This window comes from Takifugu flavidus, chromosome 12 (assembly GCF_003711565.1).
Source record: "Takifugu flavidus isolate HTHZ2018 chromosome 12, ASM371156v2, whole genome shotgun sequence".
Lineage (NCBI taxonomy): Eukaryota > Metazoa > Chordata > Actinopteri > Tetraodontiformes > Tetraodontidae > Takifugu > Takifugu flavidus.
The window spans coordinates 12,492,227-12,506,451 of record NC_079531.1 but is presented as its reverse complement, the minus strand read 5'-3'; the positions used below and the strand labels follow the sequence as shown (position 1 = coordinate 12,506,451).

Sequence of the window (14,225 nt, the reverse complement as noted above, 5' to 3'; positions counted from 1 at the left end):
ATCAATTATATTAAAACAACCAGAGTAATCAATTATGTTAATGTTAGGATAGTTGGAGTCAAATATTGTAACCGTATATACAGTTTCCGAACGGCTCTTTACCGCAAGCGCTTTCTTATTTTGAAATCATTCACGGACAGGAAATGATTCTTTTAACTTCCGTTGGCGGCAGACTTCCCGTTGCTTTCAAATAGACAAAACAGAAACGTGTAATGACTGGGTGTTGAGGTAATGTCTCAAGTAATAAACCTGCAGCAATGTGACTTGATTCTAAGTTAGGGAAGTCGCCTCTGCGGGAGCTTATACACAGTTTTCATTACGTAAAAATGTCCATAGTAACCGTGCAACTCGGCCAGTGCGGTAACCAGGTAGGTCACGAGCTGTTTGAGGCCATCAGCCGCGATGCGCTGCAGGACCACCGGAAGTTGTTCAGCACAGCAAGTCGCGAGCGCTTTTTCAACCAGACTGCTCGAGGAGGTGAGTCACCTGCTGAGCCGTGAGCTGTTTGTAGCGCACCTGCTTACCTGTGCAAGCGTTTCCGTTTATCAGACCTCGTGGCCAGAGCCGTGCTGGTTGACATGGAACCCAAAGTCATCAAACAGAGCATCAGCAAGGCAAACTCCTCCGGCAGGTGGCGCTACGGAGAGACATCCTACTTCTTCCAGAATCAGGGTTCTGGGAACAATTGGGCCAATGGGTAAGACCAGGACTAGGAGCCTGAGTGTTTTTACGCTATTTAGATGGGACACCCTGTGAGATTCAAGTTGCCTTCTGTGTCAAATATAAAGGAAAAAGATGTAATTCTACATAGGAAAAAAGAGTCTAAACAAAAGTGGCCTCAACCCTATTCTAACATATGGATGTGCTGCTTCCGTGTGCATGAAATAATTTTATAGTTTTCAGCTGACACTTACAGCAGGCAGATCAGGATGTTTTGGGTAACGCTGCTCCTGACTAGTCGCTGTGATCTTGCAGCTACTGCATCCTCGGACCTCGCCACAGGGACGTGGTCGAGGATCTGGTGAGGCGAGAGGTGGAGCAATGCGACAGGCTGTCTGGATTTGTGGCAGTGATGAGCGTGGCTGGAGGGACGGGCTCTGGAGTCGGCACCTACCTGACCCAGTGTCTCCGAGATGCCTTCCCCAAGTCCTTCATCCTCAACCACCTCACCTGGCCGTACGGCACCGGGGAGGTACGTGGCTGTGAGTTGCTGGCTAGTGGTGTTTCAGCAGTTAGAATGCTAGAATGCTGCAGTCTTACCTTTTCTGTTTCAGGTGATAGTGCAGAATTACAACTCTGTGCTGACTCTGGCTCACCTCCACCAGCTGTCAGACGCAATTCTGGTGCATGAGAACGACACGTTGCACAAGATCTGCGCCCAGCTGCTCAACAACAAACACATCTCTTTCACCGATGTCAACAGGGTGATCGCTCAGCAGCTGGCCAGCATCCTGCAGCCCGCCCTCACCCCGAATTCATATGGAGCCTACAGCAGGAACCCTTTGGGTGGGAAGCAGTCTTTCCAGCTCCTCATTGTCTTGCCACTTGCTTCTTGATATGTTGGTGACTGTAGTGTGAATGTCTCCTCCTCTCAGGGGAGCTGGTGAGCTCTCTTGCCTGCCACTCAGAGTACAAGCTGCTCAGCATGTCAACTATCCCACAGATGCCCAGTTCCTCCATAGCCTACAGCACGTTCAGCTGGCCTGGTTTGCTCAAACACCTGCGGCAGATGCTAATCTCTAACACCAAGATGGAGGAGGGCAAGTGCTCTTCATCAGTGATGGTTACGCGTTGCATGTTTTTGTGTCTCAACAATAACCTCTGACAGGTATAGACTGGCAGGTGCGTCCATCTGCAGCTTCTGGGCGGTCTAGGAGTCTTCCAGGACGCACTTTTAACGTCTCTCTGGCCAATCTGCTGGTGCTGAGGGGGAAAGAAGTGTACAGTGCAGAAACAGGTCAGACAGACGGTTCAGGTGCATTCTGGATCGACTGGGTGATTTTTAAATTTTTTTATATGTGCCGTAATTTCCGGACTATAGAGCGCACCTGATTATAAGCAGCATAATCTAATTTTAGAAAGAAAATCAATTTTGTACTTATACAAGCCGCACCGGATTTTAAGTCGCAGGTATCCCACGTAGTAATATGAAAAATTAGATCGAAAACATTCAGTACCGGTATGTTTTTATTACCGTAAGAGACGAGTCACTGACAAGTGACAAACAGACAGGTAAGAAACAACAGCCACTCTTTTCACTTGTATGTTTATACAGAGACCTTAAATCCAAATTTTATCATGTCAGGATTTTTTAACTTTTCTTTTAATTTAATCTGTTTAGCAACATAAACAAATATATTCTACCAGTAAATGCTTTTTTTCTAATGGTGTCTGTAATGCAGCTACCTTGAAATATACGTTTGTATCAGCTACACACAAATTACGTTGTTTATGCATTTTTACTCAAACAATGAACAATCTAAAACTCCCTGATGGCCCACCTCTAAAATCTTCTATTTTCATCGCGGCGGCGATTGCTTTTGCCTTCCGTCTGATTTGTACAGCGGAAACACCGCGGCCGCCTGCTCTCTGTGTGTTCACCCAGTCTTCCAGAAAGTTTTCAAGCTCGGGCCACCTGCGATGTTTATGTCTAAAAGCTTTTGTCATCTTTTTGCTTTGGATCAGTTCTTCATGCTGGCGTCTCCACCTTCTCGCCATTGATTACCGTAATGTATGCCAAGATTACGTGCGGCAGCTGGATTTCCTTCTTTAACCGCCAGAGTGATCGCTTTTAACTTAAAAGCCGCATCATATGCTTTTCTTCTAGTATTTTCTATGTTGATGAGGGTTAGTAAAAATGACTGATTCACAATAGTTGTGATAGTGTGCCACGAAAAAAAACCATAAACAGGCTGCACCGTAGAATAAGCCGCAGTGTTTAGAGTGTAGGAAAAAAGTAGCGGCTTATAGTCCGGAAATTACGGTATGTAAAATCTTGAGTGTTGGTTATCCATTACACTGATTTTAAAGCTCGACAAAAGAGTTTCTGTTAAAAAGGGGCCACAGTCATGAGACAGTGCATGTCCTCTCAACAGGTAGCTTTGAGGACCCGACCCTCTACACATCCTGGCTACCACCAGAGGATGCGTTTCACCTGTGGAAGACGGAGGTTCCTATAAATAAGTATGAAAAAAGTGCCACGCTGGTCAGCAACAGTCAGGCTCTGCTCAGACCTCTGGACAACATGGTGGCAAAAGCCTGGAACATGTTTGCATCCAGGTGAGTGGTCGGTCCGGCAGACTCTGCCCCAATGAATAATGAGAATACATTATTACCTGTGAATTCACTGCAACTTGAGGGAGCCTCTGCATTTATTAATAGCTGCAGTCATCAAACGTCCTGTTGAAACATATGTACAATTATAGACTCATACTCTGGATCAGTTATTTTCTCTAGTTTTAAGGCACAGAACCATTAAATTGTATTTTCATTGTAAAGTAGGAGAAAATGGATATAACATACTTACAGATAAATTCAGACATTAACAAGGTGGCACTGTCATTTTATTTTATTTTTTTAAAAAAAAGCCTTTTTCTGCATTTGAGTGAATGAGTTCAGCCTCAGTCAGGAAGAAGAATGACCATGAATGAGCTCCGCCCCCTCTGTTTTCTTTCTTCCAGGGCATACATCCATCGATATGTCAAGTTTGGCATCTCAGAGGAGAACTTTCTAGACAGTTTTACGTCTCTTGAGCAAATCATCTCCAGCTACAGTCAACTGGGCTCCAGCGTAGAAGCCCCAAGTTGACCCCTTGAGCCCAGTCTAGCATCACTACCAAGCCCAGCCCTCCAGCGTTGTGAAATGACCTAGTTTGTTTGCACCATGAGATGAAAATGGAGACCTAATTACACAAAATGACAATATGATCAGGTAACATCTTTTCAAATGGATTTATTGTTTGTTTGTTTGTTTACATGGTAAACAGGCAACCTTGGAGCGCTGCTACATTAAACAAAACGGTGCTTTGGGCTGGCGGACCACAGCTTCAGACAGCTTACAGACTGCTGTTGCCATGGGAACCTAACAGCCAACACCAGTCTGATAAGCTATCTGATGGGGTGGGAAGTGGTGGAACGGGGAGATCCTGCTGGGTGTGTCCAGAGCTTGTTACAGGGACGACAGCAGAAATAACCCCTGAAACCATTAAAGACATGTCTGGAAACAATAAAATGCACAAATAAATGCACTGTTCACTTACCTCACAGATTAAGTGAATGTTTGATTGTGTTGTTCAGATGTTTAAACCAGTTACAGGCTTAAGCTGAGAAACTACAGACTGGGAAACACTTTTGAAGATTTCCATGTTTTATATATGATCAGATCCAGGGTTCCACCCAAATGTACAGCATAGAAATTGGACTATTGGTTGAGAGTACAGTTTACAAATGGTGCCATCACTTCTCTTTGATTTGGTTCAAGTTAACTCAAGTCCAGAGCGACCTTAAGATTGGAAACACACTTGTGCATACTAGGATATTTACACAATGTGCAAACCATCAATACCACGAAGGTGATATTGCTTTATTCTCAACACGCACAAAGTAAAATTAAGATTTTAGCAGGACAAGATCACGAGGGAAAACTAGACCCTGAAAAGAAAGACTGTGGTCCATCACAGTCATCTTAGTGGTACACTGTACAAACACCAGTCATCTCACATAATGTTAACAAAATTAAATAATTCAACGGTTAAGTTCAGAACAATGTTCAAAAGGAAGCCAGACCTTCCTGTCTTGCATAAGGCAATAGCATCTGATGGCCACCGCCCGCACGCAGCGCAGCAGCTAAAACATCTGAGGTCAACACATCTGTTAAAGTAACATGATCCGATCAGCTCAAGAGCCAATCACACTAAACACACCTAGAGAGCGAGATGACAGGAAGAACTACAAAACCTGGAAACAGACATCCTTTGAACACACACACATACTGTACACACACACACACAGACAAAACGTTGCCTGAATCTTTGCGTGTTCAGCCGCTGAGGATGATGAGGAGTGAGGTTTGTTTTTAGTGACTGAGGCTGAGCTGAGAGCTCAGCAGCAGCAGGAACAGTCCATTGGACGTCTGTCCAGCTTCTGTGTCTCCTCGTCACTTGGTTTTCTCCTCCGAGTGCCTCTGCTGCTGCAGACGCTTGGCGTAGCTCTGAGCCATGGAGTTGACGATAGAAATGACAAAGTAGCAGACCATCACCAGCACCACCTTCTCAAACACCCACGACAGCCAGTTGTCATCCTAGAAACATAAGATGATGCCAGGTTACAGTTATTACATCATAAAATGCTTCATGGGGGGGGTGAATTTTAAACGAGGGTCACCCAGAGAGCTGTGATGACTGCTTCAGTCGATATACATCAACTCATACAAGTGTTAGAATCCATAAATGTCACGGTGAGCTGATGTTACAGCTCACACAGGCACACATAAAGAATGATGGTCCTTACCGCTGGGCCACTTTCTCCAGCATGGTGCAGCTTGTTCCTTTGGGCTTCAAGGTACTGGCTGAAGGGCTTCTGCAGGGATGGACCCACCCTGGGCACAGACCTGACATACAAGGCAGCAAAGAAAAGAACAAGTGTCATTCCACTCACCCGCTACCTAACAGGCTGGAGCAGTTATTCCTGATGAGTTGAGCAGCTGCTGACAGCTGGGCCTCCCTAACATCCCTGTCACAGCTTCAGAAGGGCATACAGTTGGGGCCCTTGTCTTGAATCTTCCACCTCAGACCAGGAACTGAGCGAACTGAGTGAAGCAGCAACTCCTCAACCCTCCTTTTATACTCCATTGCCCTCTATAGGAGCTTGTGTCAGCCCCCTCCATGAGGAAGTGAGTCGGCATGATGTCATCACCTTTACCACCATCAGTGCTTTTGGTTGGAAACTTATCAGGGCACACTCATGTCCTTATAAGGTGGTGCAGATTAGCTCATTGGGGGGTCAATCATGTTGCATTTCATCAATTCATCTCATAGCAAGACTGTGATGATGCACTTTTAACCGCTGGTCAGCAAACAGCCTTACTGGGAGAGAAATGCCTTTTCTGGATTTAAAGAAGAGGGCGCGAGACAAACACACTGATTCTAGGTGATAATTCTAAATTAATCAAACATGTTCCGACTCATTTGCATTCACACAGAAACTGCCATGTAATCAGCTTTGTAGTACAGTTCAGTTCCATCAGATGACTGGGACAGAACCAGTATCTTTCTGACCTCAATATAACATCTAATAGAACATAAGGATAAGGATAAACTTAAACATCGGGGAAATTCACATCTAGTCTTTAGCTTTTAATGATGCTGCTCTTTTGGTAGTGGTGCTGATCTGGGATTTTGTGATATATTCATTTCATCTCAGCCAAGGAGTTTATCTTTTAATCCCATATTTTTTTTTAACCATTGCCAACATCCCCGTAGGAACAGGTGGGAGCATCAATATAGGCAGGAATGTACAGAGGTGTATAGTACTTGGGATGCTCATGACTGTGCCAGCAGTATTCATTCTTTAGGGTGTCATTTTGTGTACTTATAAGCAGAGTTAATCATCTAAAAATCACTGGTACGAACAGTCGTGGTGGACGTCTCCCTTACGACTCACCAATGAATCAGAATCAGAATGTTTATTTCACATGTATGACTGTACTTTGAGCATTGCTGGGGTAAGTCTGAACCTCCCCCACACATTTGGCCACCTCTGCTGCAGAAGTGGGCTGGGAAAGGGCTCCAAGTGGGTTCAGGACAGTGGTCAGAGCATCTATTCACACAGCGCCCCCCAAAGAGTGATCAAATCACAGCTGGAGCCGCTTAACACAGACTGGCCACCACAAAATCCACAGGGGAGCAAAATGAGTTCATAAAGAGGAGCTGAGAATGGGACTCACCCCATGAGTGACACCATTTGCTCCACGATGTGTTTGCTGAAGGTGACGATAACAAAGAGTTTCTGTGGGAAGAGAAGGCAGCTTTAGTTTTGGGGAATCAACAGACAACAGGAAAAAGAAAGGTAGGAGCTAAATACAGCAGAAGACCTGTGGACATCAGGTCCAGCACTAACAGTTGTTCCAGGCTGTCACTTCTATATAACCAGTTGGAGAAGATATTAGAACACATCTGTAACTCCTGTGTTTTCCTCTGGTCCTGAAACTGATCAGCCATGAAGCAGCACACACAAGCCTCCTAGACACAATCAGACAGGATATGACACGAGACGCCCCACCCGTACAAAAAACAAACCTGGAGACACACAATCACCCTGGGAGACCTCACTGTCTGCTTAATTTCCCTTTCATAAGTCCACTCTACAGGCGTCCTGCCGGCCCCCAGTGTGAGGGTCTGACAGACGGACCCGTTCACGCAACAATGTTTCCAGAATTGGGTGTAAAAGAGCCACATATGGAGAACAAAAGATGCCAGGAAGTAGCTGGTGGTGATGAAGCAGACCTGTTTAAAGATGCCCATCATCCAACAGTGACCATTTTCAAAACAAAGGTAATGAGAATGTGACCTCTCTGGAGTTGAACATTTTGCCTGAAAGGATGTAAATGGGGCCTTGGATTCTTCCCAGCTAGTCACCCTCTGCTTCCAGACCATTAGTCAGTGCCGCAGCAGACTCAACAAACCTCTTAGCAATCAAGATTGACTTTAGTTGGTTCATTTTTATGAAGTTAAACTGTTGTCACAAGCCTCCTTCCATTTCATCTGTTCATCTGGGAGTTCTTTAAATGATGCTGATGTCTTTGAAAGCTAAATCTCAAAGGGATTGTGGCAAATCACAGTTCAAATGGACATCATTTAGTCATCCTCTCAGGATCTAAGCTTGGGGTCTGATCGCCGCCCTCCCGCAAGCTCTCAATTGTTTAAAGTGAACCAGTCAGCCGTGTGCACCCTTCTGTTGTCTAGGTCTTGATATGGACAAAGAATCATGATCAGCCGAAGCATCAGATGAGTCATGATGAAAGCCAGGCTCCCTCAGTCACGACTGGTTGAGAACTGAAACTATACCAACCTGAATATGCATCTTTATGATGGCTTTCCCAATCAAAGTGGCACCAAAGAAGGTCCAGAAGGGAACCAGGAAATGACCGCAAGTTATTCCGGCCAGGTCAAACAGAGGATTGGGGATCTAAAGGCACAAAACACATATGAGCAAATAGTATTGTCAGCATTCAACACCTAAATGTGATGAAACTCACAGAAGCACAAGCCAGGATGCCAAAGAACCCCACTTTCTGCACCAGATGCTGGACTCCCAGTTTAGCTCTGGAGGCAAAATCCTGCACAGATTAAATTAATTGTGTGAAAATAGGTTGCGTTCACCAGATGTGTCACAATTTTAAGAAAAGCTTGTTTTGATCCCTTTTCACTTGGAACCAAAAACATCAGTGAAGACAAAGTTTAAAAAACAGTCACAAAGCAAATGAAAGTAGAGTCACCACTAGGTTTATTTGCTGCACAGTGGAGTTGCAGGTGACCTCCACAAATTTAACCTTAATTTAACCTCAATTAATTGAGAATCTCAGTTTCTGTAAAGAGGTGACATCTTTGGGCACAAAAGGCTGTTTTAATTGATTTTGTGTTTTGAAGTTGTTGTGAAAATGGATCAATAACACAAAATATCTGAACTTGCTCCCTCTGCTGTGTCTCTGTGCCACCTCTCAGATGACATTTGACCTTTGATTAGTTTATCAGCCTTAGATAAAATCCCAGCATTGAGAAAACCAGCATTCTTTATTTCTCTTGTAGGGGTACTTGTCTGTGGAAGGGGGGAACCCAGCTGATCTTAGAACTGCCTTTATTAAGTTTATATCTACTTTTTACAACCATTGGCTGTAGATTTGCAATGATTATGCGTGTGAGGGTTTTCTCTGTGCTTCTTCTTGACCATAGTCTAAAGTATTTTACTGATAATTAACAACAGTCTTCCCCCCAGAACTGCAGAACAGCTCAATGATTAGCCACAGCTACTAGCTTACTTAGGAAATATGTCTATGCCACCGGTTACTCGAGGGCGCATTGGCTCTTTCACTTCCTTCATTGTTACTTTTATAGCAGTGGTGAAGATGTTTATATAGTGCTTTGAGCAGAACAGTAAAAGAGAACCCACAACCAAAGTAGCTGCTTTGAAAAATCATAATAAATGTGAAATAACTGAAAAACACTGACATGACTGGTGTTTCTCATTATTTGCTCAGGGTGCTTCTGGGTAATGTGTGAAATAATAAAATTTTAGATCCAAGGATGTAAAAGGAGACCCGAGCAGTTGGGTGAGAGTCTGATCAATGGCTCTTTGTGTTCTGCTGACTCAGCATTTAATCTCACATGACTGCAGTCATGTGAACATCGTTCATGACCCAACTGTCATTTAAATTAGAGGTGGTTGAACAGAAAAAGTGAGAGAAGAAGAGAGCGCCAGCGTAGCCCAACTGAAGGGTGATTAAAGGGGAGTCGTGCTCACAATGACTCACCCGCCACCAGATCATTTACTGGAAGTACAGGGGAGGGGCTTCACTGAAGTCACATGCCTCTTCAAGACCAATCAAAGGACGCTTTTTAAAGACACCACGTTCGCTATGACTATAAAGGATGCTTCTGGCACCTGTGTTCAGCTGAACACTTGCATGTACGCGTTTGTGCATCCCTGACCTGAGCACCCTGAGCCTGCTCTAGCATCTCCTCAAACTCCTCATAGTCTTCATCATCTGGATCAGCCCCTGACTGACGCGCCGCTCTGGCCATGAAGTATGGAGGCAGCTCTCCGATGGCCGTGCCGGCTCCCTACAACAGCAAGAAGACACGTCATTTCAGCCTCATTCCTTAAAAAGCACCTAGCTGCTCTATTATTTAAGGTATGGCAAGATCATTAGTAGCTTCGCACATTCTAGAAGATAAAAAACAATCCGCTCTTAAAGCCTTGAACAAAGATCATTGACATTTTCACTACTGGCATGGTGGCCCACTGTTATTCTACTTTTACTCACCCACATGCACGCCTCCAAGCGAACTTTTGACATGATTGAGAAAAGGGAGATGCTTTCCTCCATCACTCCATCCTGGGGGCAGACAATCTGGTCTGGATATGGTGGTTCTGGGAAATCTGTGGAGCCGCACTCGTACGCCGCCAGAGTCACTGATGCTATGTGAGGACCCTGAGGGAGAGATGGAACAGAAAACCTAACACCAGCAACTGTTTTACACCAGCAAGGCAGGCCACACTTCATGGTGCTTCACATATAACCTAAAGCTACAGTAGTTAAGCATACACAGACCAGGGAGTGACCCATCTGTGTGGCAGGTGGGTCATTTGTGAGGAGATGGTGAGACACCTGGCCTTAACACCAGCTGCACCACCTGGACCACAACAGAAGCACTCTATTATGATTCTCCAACATGATCCAGGGAGCAATAACGCTGGATTGACACCTCACAATTAGTCTGTGATGACTGCAGCTCCCCGCCAGGACACCCAGCAACTCGCTCTGCTCTATCATCAAACAGGAGGCTTCTTACACTTCACAAAACTCTCTGTTTCAGCCAAAGACTGTGTTCATAACACCTGGCGTCAAGCTACCATGATCTCACCAGCACATATGTGCAACATCATCACTAAAATAACACCAATAACTGTTACTGAAATCCTAAAGCTCCCAACAATTCAAAGACGCCCAACATTTACACCTCAAAAACATAATTTTACCATGATAATGGTTGTCAAGTTTTGGAAAATAGTCAAAATTAAACAAAACTCCAAGCAAAGGCAGTCAAGCTCCTTCTTGACAGTGACCTCAGTGGTATGACTAGAAGACCAGCATGTGGAAATTACCTCCAAATTTAAGATGATGAGTCAGGTGGTGCTGGCCTATGGAGCCCTGTTCCCACGAGCACTGTGATCTCATCCTCCTTAGGGATTTTCTTACTGCTTGAAGACTGAGGTAACTGCAAATCTGCTGATGGTAGGTCAGTTTTTCCCTTTAACATTAAAACTGAGGGACTCCATCAACAGATGACATCAACATGGAACAAGCACCAGTGACAGAAACATCTAAAGATCTCAGTGAGAAGGCCAGAAGCAGAAGTATCAGGAGCAGAGACCGTTGCTCATGTCAACACAGCAAAATTGAGTATTCAGTGAAAGTCAGGAAAAGGGACTAAAAGCCTGTAGGTGGACCAAATCTTATGTTGCCATTGCCAACATAAAGATATGTTGGTGCTGTGAAATAAACCGTTGGAATGTTAGCTCAACAATGGGCACAGTACTAAGTTACAACCATTAAAACTCTGACAGGATCATCTTTCCCAGTACATCATTAGAATGGAAATGAGTGAGGCAGCCAACCAACATCTGCTCTAGTTCTACGGATCAGAAGCCACATCATCGCCTTCAAGCAGAACATAGACCATTTCTTCCCTTCTCTCATTTTACCACAACCAAGACAAATGATACACGTGCTGAGTCAGTCAAACCGGCTGGGAAGGTCAGCCAGGGGAAAAGTACACTTTTAATTCAGTTAGGATCTAAGCAAACACAATGAATGCATGGGCGTGTGAGACAGTGGGTGTGTGTATGTGGGGGATAGGGGGGTTGAGGGACAGAGAGAAAAATAAGGGAGGGGGGAGAGTGGGAGACAGGGAGAAAAATAAGGGGAGGGAGGAATAAAATAGAGAGGGAGACAGAGAGAGAGAAATGAGGGAGAGAGGGGAGAGAGGAGCGAGAGGAGAAAGAGCAGAGAGGAGAGGGGGAAAAGCCAGAGGGAGAGAGGAGAGACAGAGAGAGACCACCCACTGACAACAGTGGGTGACACTTTCACTTGAAGAGTAAATCCAGTAAATTGACCCAAGTTCATTTATTCCAAAGCCACATGAGTGTGAAAGCAGACCTAAGATGACATTTCTGCATTCATGATTCCAGGATAAAGATCTAGGGGCTGCATGTGGATGAGATTTTCATGTGATATTTACCTCCTGAGAAAGAAGATCATTTGATGCAACTGCATCCTAACCTCGTCAAGCACCTACTGTTTACATTTTCCCAACTGACATAAGCATGCTCACCAGATAGAGGAGGAAGGTATGCAGACCGGTGCCCAGTCCGACTGATGATAGGATCCCCAGGCCAACCCAGTAGGCACACCAGAGGATCCTCTTCTCCATGTACTGGACATACTTCAGTGAACAGGGTGACATAAGAAAACATCATTCAACTGTATTGGCTGATTTAGGAGAAGGTTTTACATTTTATGGAGATTCTAACAGTCTTTAGGGTTCCAGAGTTATGAGTTAAAAAACACCACTCATTTTCCCACTCCTTCAAATAGGACTGGGAGCAGAACTTTCAACCAAGTCAGAGTATGGTCTGTAATAATGTCATTATCTGGAGCCTCTTACCTGTAACCTTTAAACACTTTCCTGATAGAGCAACGGTGTTGATTATTAACACAATTTAAAATAAAGACTAAAAGTCTTGCCTGTTGGTGTGCTCCCTCGGTGTAGTAGGCCAGGAAGAACAGAGCAAAAATCACCAAAACCAGGACCACAGCTCCTCGTCGCTGCCAAAGTCTAAACAGGAAGAAAGAAAGAAAACCATTTGAAAATATTCAAACTTCATAAACGCCAACACAATTCATATCCAGCTCTTGTGTAGATCTCTGAGGGGGTTGAAAACTGAAACAGCTTTAATCTTTTCTGACTACTGTTTGTTGAGGTCAGATGGTACATTGTCATAGTGCAAACACAAGCTTCCTGCAGGGCTTCTTACTTCAAGGTCCACTCCTTAACCTCCATGAGGGTTTCCAGGAGAAAATAATGCAGCGTGGTCAGCGGCCTCTTCCACAGCACCAGGGACAGGCGCTCCTCCCTGTCCTTCTGTCGCCTCTCCTTCATGGCAGAGTCTGGAAAACAAGCACAGATACACTCAATCACTGCTTCCTGTTTAACTGCTGAATGTAGATGCATTTCTGGGTTGGGTTTGTGGTTCGAACTGACAGAAAGAACTCTTTCAGCTCCTGATAACAGCCAGTCAGGGACTTATCATTCTCTGTCATCGGTTATTGCCCAACCTTGACATGAAGACGCAATGGAGGCAATAGGAACGTTCCCACTCTGCTGTCATGAAGCTGAACGTTGCTAAACTAACCTGCAGACTTGCCGTTCTGCCCGTCTTTAGCCCCGGACGATTTCTTGGCTCGGGCACAGCTCTCTCCGTTGGCTGCCATGTCAAACACGGTCCGCGTCTCTATCACACAGTGACAGTCACTGACTTACAGAGTCCTCTTCGCTAATGTTTCACTCACTTCAGAGCAATATTAAAGGACACGGGCTCATGCCAAAAACATAGTTATCATCATTTATTGTCTTTCTGTGACATGTTCGATATGACCTGTTCATTCGATGCCTGAACAAGCCGGCGGGCATCGCGCTTGACTTTAGAGGAAAAATATAACATATGTACGAAAAATAATTATGTGAAGGCAGCAAGTTGTTTGCTTGTATCGCAACTATAAAATAGTGCGATGTGTAGCAACAATTAGACGACAGGTGAGCAGAAGCGATGTTTTCGACATGCTAACCGGTTAGCCAAAATGCTAAGTGAGACCGGGACGACGTCGCTCTTTTCTATGTCAAATTCATAATTTTAAAAAATATTACAACAGCCTCACTTTAATGAATTATCTAACATTGTTCACAGGCGTCGAGCTGTTTGGGTATTATATATACCCGGTTTAAAGTTGAAACATGCCTGTTTTGAGAAAATTAAATGACAACGTACCTCTTTCCTGAGCTTTTAACCCGGAAACAAATGATGACGTCAAATTAAGAGCGAAGTAGTCTTTTTCCCCCCTGTATAAATGTGTTACGTTGATCTACAGCTCAATCCCCATCTTCGCATCGCTAAGGATGAGAAAAATCCCAGGTGTTGTCTTTCAATCTCAATACCTAACTCTGAAAACGCAAGCCGTTACAGAAAAACTTTTATTTTGAAATGGTGCTAATGACGTATTTCTGTGAGCGGCGCTTGGGGTCCAATCGGCGACTGCCAGATTTACTGTTTTACCAGATGTCCTCTCATTTCATATTCTTTCAATATACACGAAATATGTAAGCTGTTTTTCTGCTGAGAATGGGATGAAAACTGTCAAAAGCAGGTTGCTTTCAGAAAATGTAAAACTCT

At 44.4% G+C, this 14,225-nt stretch overlaps 2 protein-coding genes across 5 annotated transcripts; one reads left to right on the top strand and one right to left on the bottom strand.

Moving 5' to 3' along the window:
- Window positions 1-145: 145 nt before the first annotated feature.
- tubd1 (tubulin, delta 1) lies at window positions 146-4,264 on the top strand. Of its 2 annotated transcripts, none has more exons than XR_008953085.1 (8): window positions 146-477; window positions 550-697; window positions 976-1,192; window positions 1,275-1,506; window positions 1,596-1,760; window positions 1,829-1,995; window positions 3,096-3,279; window positions 3,681-4,264. XR_008953085.1 is itself a non-coding variant. In XM_057050293.1 (8 exons), the coding sequence occupies exons 1-8, from the start codon at window positions 327-329 to the stop codon at window positions 3,805-3,807; spliced, it is 1,353 nt and encodes a 450-aa protein (XP_056906273.1). In that variant the 5' UTR covers window positions 150-326; the 3' UTR covers window positions 3,808-4,264. The 2 variants fall into 2 exon arrangements, 1 of the variants encoding a protein (XP_056906273.1); XM_057050293.1 differs by having other exon boundaries at window positions 150-477; window positions 1,829-1,957.
- An 83-nt stretch (window positions 4,265-4,347) lies between these two features.
- vmp1 (vacuole membrane protein 1) lies at window positions 4,348-14,003 on the bottom strand. 3 transcript variants are annotated; one of them, XM_057050294.1, is made up of 12 exons: window positions 13,824-14,003; window positions 13,191-13,289; window positions 12,813-12,945; window positions 12,523-12,613; window positions 12,110-12,220; window positions 10,039-10,206; window positions 9,704-9,835; window positions 8,254-8,334; window positions 8,067-8,183; window positions 6,943-7,004; window positions 5,508-5,607; window positions 4,348-5,298 (listed from the first exon to the last, which is right to left on the bottom strand). In XM_057050294.1, exons 2-12 carry the CDS (start codon window positions 13,267-13,269, stop codon window positions 5,155-5,157), a joined length of 1,218 nt encoding a protein of 405 aa, XP_056906274.1. In that variant the 5' UTR covers window positions 13,270-13,289; window positions 13,824-14,003; the 3' UTR covers window positions 4,348-5,154. The 3 variants fall into 3 exon arrangements, with proteins under 3 accessions (XP_056906274.1, XP_056906275.1, XP_056906276.1); XM_057050295.1 differs by lacking the exon at window positions 13,824-14,003 and adding an exon at window positions 13,772-13,793; XM_057050296.1 differs by lacking the exon at window positions 13,191-13,289 and having other exon boundaries at window positions 13,824-13,977.
- Window positions 14,004-14,225: the final 222 nt, after the last annotated feature.